At 42.9% G+C, this 7,428-nt stretch overlaps 1 protein-coding gene across 1 annotated transcript; it reads right to left on the reverse strand.

Moving 5' to 3' along the window:
* Nucleotides 1–215: 215 nt before the first annotated feature.
* Nucleotides 216–2,751, reverse strand: LOC110501863 (transmembrane protein 177). The gene is made up of 2 exons (XM_021579711.3): nucleotides 2,430–2,751; nucleotides 216–1,551 (listed from the first exon to the last, which is right to left on the reverse strand). Exon 2 carries the CDS (start codon nucleotides 1,510–1,512, stop codon nucleotides 580–582), a length of 933 nt encoding a protein of 310 aa, XP_021435386.1. The 5' UTR covers nucleotides 1,513–1,551; nucleotides 2,430–2,751; the 3' UTR covers nucleotides 216–579.
* Nucleotides 2,752–7,428: the final 4,677 nt, after the last annotated feature.

Here is a 7,428-nt window from a genome sequence, read left to right on the forward strand (position 1 = left end):
ACTCGGGAGATTAAGATCTGTATCACCAAGCAAATTGCTTTAAAATGATGGGTTCATTAAAACCCAACTGATTCTTGATTTCCTTCACGCACACACACTGTCTCTCTCACACAATAGCCAAAGGCTATTTATGTTGTGATTAAACATTCACAACAATTTCATCTCACACAAGTCAGCTGTACATGTTTAAACATTATTACATACATTTTGTCAAATTGGTATTGTTATGAAATATTTTTATTGCGCCTTGCCCTGATGTATTTTACAACACAAAAGTGCAGGTTCACCATGTAGACCAATTTTAGGCAAATTTGTGCTCAAATTGAGGTCACTGATAAGAGAAACGATAGTAACAAGGTCAAGTATAACTGCCATTATTCAGGCAATGTTACATGTGGTTGAAATTTCCTTTTTCCTCACAGTAATTGTGATTTCATAAATAATACCTGTTGGAAAACTAGCACAAACAGCATTGGGCTTCCAGTCTCGTGTCAGACTTTACAAGTAGCTGGCCAGAGGTCAAAGCTCACGTGATATTTGGTTCTTGGTGCGGAGATTACTGGGCTTCCAATGTCCTTTTTAGGCCTTCTCTTCCTTGAGTAGGCCCACAATGCCATCCCTCCTGGAGGTGTAGGGAGCGTGCTTCAGTCTTAGCAGGTGAGCAGGGAACAGGTTGCCACTGGGCGCGTACATCTCCTCCCCCTTCTGGCCCATCAGCGAACGTAGCGTCTTGTTCCGGGAGAGGATCTTGTTGTAGAACTCCACCCCTCCCTTGGCATAGATCTTGGACAGGCCTGCAGCACGGCGGTCTGATTTGTAGTCCAGCCATTGGCTGACAGCGTCGGAAGTCAGGAAGTAAGAGACAGCGCCCAGGCCGAGCGCCACAACATTCACTACGCCCCTGAAGATCACAGGCCCAACGTGGAGCCTGAAGATCTGCTTCAGGGTCACCGAGTAGACCATCACTCCGGCCAAGCAGAATGGAGCTACAGCCGCATTCAGCACAGGCCCGCCCACCTCAAGACGAGCTACTTCCCTCGCCACGGCAAATTTCTGAGCCTCTGGGGAGAACACTAGAGCATCCTTCAGGGCCGTGCCGATGACACTGTCCCACTCCACCTTCTCGCCATTGATGAGTATGCTGCGGTTTGTGATGCCAGCAGGGTCGTCCAATGTGCTGTTGAAGTTGGCAGGGATGCCAATCTGGGCACCGGAGGGAAGCCAGGGTACGCCAGCCCCAACAGGGTGGAAGCCAAACGACGCGAAGGCACTATAACCATCAGGGGCGCCCACATCAGAATCCTTCAGCACCTGTTTGAAGAGGCTCTCCAGCTTCTCAGAAAGGCTGGCTGGTTCTCCTTTGTTCCAGGCCTGATACAGCTTCCTATAAGTATTCTCTGGGAATAAGTGGTAGAACATTTGGGCCGCAAACACCCCACTGCACCCAGCAATGAGCAGCGGCGTCCGGTACTTCTGTACCATCACGGCATACTTCAGAAATGGAGACGCCATGGTCGTAATCTGTTAGACACAGACTTCAGAGGGATGGATCTGCAGAGAAACAGAATTATAACGTTAATGGTTTTATATCTGACAAAGCAGGTTTGACCTGGCTGAATGAGTGGTGACAAAATACTGTCGGTGAATAGGCCTACTCTTGTTTTAGGAATAACAAATACATACTCTCCAGTGTTTTCCCCTAGGATGTTTTTTCCCAGCAGTGGTGGCAAGGATAGGGGGTTAAATGAATATAGGGCTAAATTAATACAGGGAAAACACTGCTCTCTGTGAGAAGTTGGGGAACCATGAAGACTGAACTCTTTAATTCTACTGTGATTGCATACAACACATTCTCATAGGGATGTGTTGAGAATGTATGGGGTTCTAGAATTCATCCAGACTACCTGAACTTGACGACAACAGTGCATCGTGTAATAAAGGCGGCAGGTAGCCTAGCGGTTAAAGAGCCAGTAATCGATAGGTCGCTGGTTCGAATCCCAGAGCAGACTAATGTGTAGGCCGTCATTGTAAATACGAATGTGTTCTTAACTGACTTGCCTAGTTAAATACAAAGTTACACAGTTGAAAAATTGGTCGATGTGCCCTTGAGCAAAGTACTTAGCCAACCTTAATCGCTCTGGATAAACGCGTCTGCTGAAAATGTAACAAAGTCTCACACTAATGTTCCAATTGGCAATTATGTTATCCTGTTGGTCAAATCCAAAATGCAATGGATACGTGTGCAACTAGAAGCCAGATTATTATGTTAGCTGGCTGGCTAGTTGGTTAGCATAGCTAGCACAGAAATCTCAATAAAATAACGATAACTGTGCATGACTGCCAGGCAAGTGAAGCATTACTAACAGCTTGAAAACACACACTGAACCAACAGGTAATGTTGCATTTCATAAAACGTTTGGATAACTCACATGCCATGGACATCTATGTAAGGGCAACTGGACAAAAAGGGTCGTCACTAATTACCACAGCCACAAAGTAGTACACCCCGCCTATTTCTACAATTTCACTTCTTAAAAATGTGATTTTAAACCTAACCTTAACCCTAAACTCAACCACGCTGCCTTAAATTAACACCAAAAATTAACACCAAAAAAACCTTAAATTAACCTTAAATTAACACCAAAAAAGCTAATTTGATTTTTCATAAATTTCTAGACATAGACATTTCGACTTTGTTGCTGTGCTATATAGTGGAAACAGGTTATTACGAAGGCAACAACGCCGTAAAGCAACTGTTTTTACGACAGTTTTACGTTAATGTCTAGTCACTACGTTAATCAGTGACAAGTGCGTCAATCTGTTTACGCTGTAAGAATATCAAACACTGCATAGTGGGTTAAAGTAGTGTAATTTTAATGCATTCATGTTTTGCTATCGTAGTCTGCTGGAACAGTTTCATATACGTGTCACGCTATTCACTTGGCCACAAGGGGGCATACTCTATTTTACCGCCGCTTCAAATAAGTGCAAAGCAAATGTACAGTATCAGTTTATTAGACCTCTGAAGGAAGGAGGCATTGTAAAGTGTTCTAATATAGGGGCTACTCTATTTTACCACAGCTTCAAATAAGTGCAAAGCAAAGGCACAGTATCAGCCTATTAGATCTCACTGAAGGAAGGACAGAGGCATTTGTAAAGTGTTCTAATAGGGGTTGTTATAAATAACACATATTACTATATTTAGTGTGTGTGTGTCACAGAGAAAATGTTCCATCCTCTCTATTTGTCTCACATTTTCAGAGTCATAGCCTGATATGAATAATTTAGCTCTCCAGGTTCCCATATCACTGTTGTTCCCTGTTCTCCTCCAGACTGTTGCTGGAGCTGCCTGTCGCTGTGGGCGTGATGGGTAGACAATGCTTGATTACCAACCGGTTCTTTTTCTCTTTTTTTTCTGGGGATTTACCAACCTCATGCATCTGGGTAATTACAGTGTGCATAACACACTTCTCATGCATTATTACTGCCAGACACACATTGATCCGTGTAGGAATGTGTGTTCAGGCCCTGAGCTGAAATGATGTGCTCAATAAATGTCCAAAATGTCTGCGAGCTGTTATGAAATGTTTATGGTGTTGTTGGAGTATGCAGGAGATGCAAATTAAATGTAACTAGGTGGATGTGATGCAAGGAACATACATTACTTAGTCGGCACATTCGCTATACTTACACAACATTTTTTTGTGACAAAACCATCAGTAAACCTAGAGTTGAAAATGCCATGGAAACCCATTTAACTTGTATTTTTTTTATTCGCTACATGAGAATTTGACCGCAAAAGTTGGTCTGTGCATACATACGTAGTGCAGATAATATCTGTAACAAGTACATTTGATGGAAGCACTGATGGGAACTCTGATGGGAACATACACAAGGGGTTCCCTTAGCCTAGGCTAATTGCGGCATTTGGCCAATAAAATTTGGCCAATAAAAAATGAAAAGCCAATAAATAAAATTGTAGCAAACCAAATTGTCCAGGAGAGACTGTCTACCATAGCCTTACACCCAGAATTCGTGCTTCAGCACAATTCTTTCACGCCTTGCAAGCACACACGTGAGCCTCCAGCTTAGGCCAAAGCAAGCGAGAGAGGAGCCTTTGTTTAGGCCACTGTTGATTGTGAAAATGGAAGCTTTTTTCATTGAATTAAAACAAAAGTTAGAGGAAAAAGAGCATTCCTGTAGTGAAAAGCCTATAAGGGGGATTTAGTACGTTTTAATATTGTAGTGGAAGATGAGAAGAACGTTGGCATTGCCAAATTCCAGGCTACTGTGTAACTGCCTATTCAGGTGGGATGCAATTTTAGAACTTACTTTATAATTATTTGTTATATCATTATTATTTTATTATATCATTGATATTATTGTAAGACTATTTATTAATCAAACCCAGATTTTTAAATATGCTAAACCTGTTTTGTTTAATTCTGTTGGGACATTTCATTGGCTAAATTCAATTTGATCTGTCTTTTTAATTGTGTGCTCCATATTTAGTTTAAGATGGGTTATTAGTAGGTCTGTTATAAAAATGAATAATATTAGCCTATTTCGGTCACTTGTTGGGTAGGGTAGGCAGTTGCCTTTGATGGTAATTGCTACACTATAACCTGTTCAGAACTTTTGTGAAGATTTAAACCATATTTAATTCTGTTGAGCCATTTTCTTTGTCCAATTTAAGTTCCAACTGTAATGCTGTTTTCCACAATATAACAGCTTGCTCATAAATACCCTTACTTTTGATATGACCATAATAAAGTTCAGAAACCTTTGTCAAGGTGTGGTGTGGCATGGCTATTATTTAGCTTTAGCTACTACAAACCTATGATACGGTCTCAACACTGAACAAAAAGATATATGCAACATGTAAAGTGATGGTCCCATGTTTCATGAGCTGAAATAAAAGATCACAGAAATCTTCCATACACACAAAAAGCTTATTTCTCTAAACTTTTGTGCACAAATTTGTTTACATCCCTGTTAGTGAGCATTTCTCCTTTGCCAAGAGAATCCATCCACCTGACAGTGGTGGCAATAAAAGGCCACTCTAAAATGTGCAGTTTTATCACACAACACAGTGCTACAGACATCTCAAGTTTTGAGGGAGCGTGCAATTGGCATGCTGACTGCAGGTTTGTCCAGCAGAGCTTTTGCCAGAGAATTGAATGTTCATTTCTCTACCATAAGCTGCATCCAATGTAATTTTAGAGAAAGTACATTCAACCGGCCTCACAACCGCAGACCACATGTAACCACGGCAGCACAGGACATCCATATCCGGCTTCTTCACCTGCGGGATCGCCTGAGTCCAGCCAGCCAGACAGCAGATGAAACTGTGGAGTATTTATGTCTGTAATAAAGCCCCTTTGTGGGGAAAAACTATTTTTGACTGGCTGCGCCCCTGCCCATTCATCATTCATGTGAAATCCATAGATTAGTAATGGTGGTGACTGGTTATTGTTGAAAAAGGAAGTAGATGAAAGCCTGAACATTTGAAAGTCGATATGTTGTATCTAGTATGAACAGTTTAAGAGTTACGGTTGGTGTGTTATTTTATGCAAATGTATGCTAATTCATATAGTGATAGTCGATAAAAAAAAATATGAATTTGACGTTAGGATAGAGTGAACATGTGAAATTTGGTTTGGTGTCTTTAGCTTGAAGGGTTCAATAATTAACGTTGATGAGTTATTTTACACAAATGTATATAGTTATAGTTGATCACTTAATAATAATTTAAAAGTTAGGATAAATTGAATATGTGAAAGTTGGTTTGGTGTGGTTTGTTGAACGGTTCAAGAGTTACAATTATTGTTGGTAGGTATTATACTGTAGGCTAATATGTTCACATTTAAGTAGTTATTGTCACGCCCTGACCTTAGAGAGCCTCCGGCGACAGTCCCCAATCTGTAGACTCCGGCGAGGGTCCCCAGTCCGGGGCCTGCGGGGAGGGTCGCCAGTCCGGGGCCTGCGGCGGGGGTCCCCAGTCCGGAGGGTCCCCGTACCAGAGGCGCCACCAAAGTGGGGGGACCCAGAGGTGGAGAGAGGCCAGAGGCTCTAATTCCACCAAAGACTATCGTTACAGTTATAATTTAGAGCACAGACCAGAGTTAGTGTGAGGCAGAGCTAGCTAGCAACACCCAGGGCTAGAGCTGGACCAGAGCTAGTGCAGACCAGAGCAGTAGTTGTGGTCGCAGTAGTGATCAGTAGTTGTGTGGTTGTGGTCAGCAATTGTGGTGATTAGATGTGGTCAGAAGTTGTGTGGTTTTGGTCACTAGATGTGGTCAGCAGATGTATGGTTGTGGTCAGTAGTGGTGTGGTTGTGGTCAGTAGTAGTGGTCAGTGGTTGAGTGGTCAGTAGTTGTGTGTTCAGTAGTTGTGTGGTTATGGTCAGTAGTTGTAGCCAGGTAGTTGTGGTCAATAATTGTGGTGGTCAGTAATTATGGTGATTTAGATGAGTGGTGAATAGTTGTGTGGTCAGAAGTTGTGTGGTTTTGGTCAGAGGTTGTATGATTGTGGTCAGTAGTTGTTTTGTCAGTAGTTAGGTTTTTGTGGTCAGAATTTGTGTGGTTGTGGTCAGTAATTGTGGTCAGTAGTTGTGACGTGGTCAGCATTTGTGTGGTCAGAAGTTTTGTGGTTGTGGTCAGAAGTTGTGTGGTTGTGGGCAACAATGACGAGACGGCCTACATGGAGGAGGTGAGGGCCCTCGGAGTGTGGTGTCAGGAAAATATGGTGATGATCGTGGACTTCAGGAAACAGCAGAGGGAGCACCACCCTATCCACATCGACTGGACAGTAGTGGAAAAGGTGGAAAGTTTTCTGTTCCTCGGCGTACACATCACAGACAAAATGAAATGGTCCACCCACACAGACAGGGTGGTGAAGAAGGTGCAACAGCGCCTCTTCAACCTCAGGAGGCTGAAGAAATTTGGATTGTCACCAAAAACACTCAAACTTTTACAGATGCACAATCGAGAGCATCATATCGGGCTGTACCACCGCTTGGTACGGCAACTGCTCCGCCCACAACCGTAACCGTAAGGCTCTCCAGAGGGTAGTGATGTCAGCACAACACATCACCGGGGGCAAATGACCTGCCCTCCAGGTACACCACCCTATGTCACAGGAAGGCAAAAAAGGACAACAACCACCTGAGCCACTGCCTGTTCACCCCACTATCATCCAGAAGGCGAGGTCAGTACAGGTGCATCAAAGCTAGGACCGAGAGACTGAAAAACAGGCCAACAGACTTTTAAACAGCCATCACTAACATTGAGTGGCTGCTGCCAACATACTGACTCAAATGTCTCGCCACACTAATAAAATGTATCATTGTGGTCAGTAGGTGTGGTCAGTAGTTGTGCGGTTGTTGTCAGTAGTTGTGTTGTGGTCTGTAGTTGTGTGGTTCATTTG

Source organism: Oncorhynchus mykiss, chromosome 22, assembly GCF_057628025.1.
Source record: "Oncorhynchus mykiss isolate SJ-2025 chromosome 22, ASM5762802v1, whole genome shotgun sequence".
NCBI lineage: Eukaryota > Metazoa > Chordata > Actinopteri > Salmoniformes > Salmonidae > Oncorhynchus > Oncorhynchus mykiss.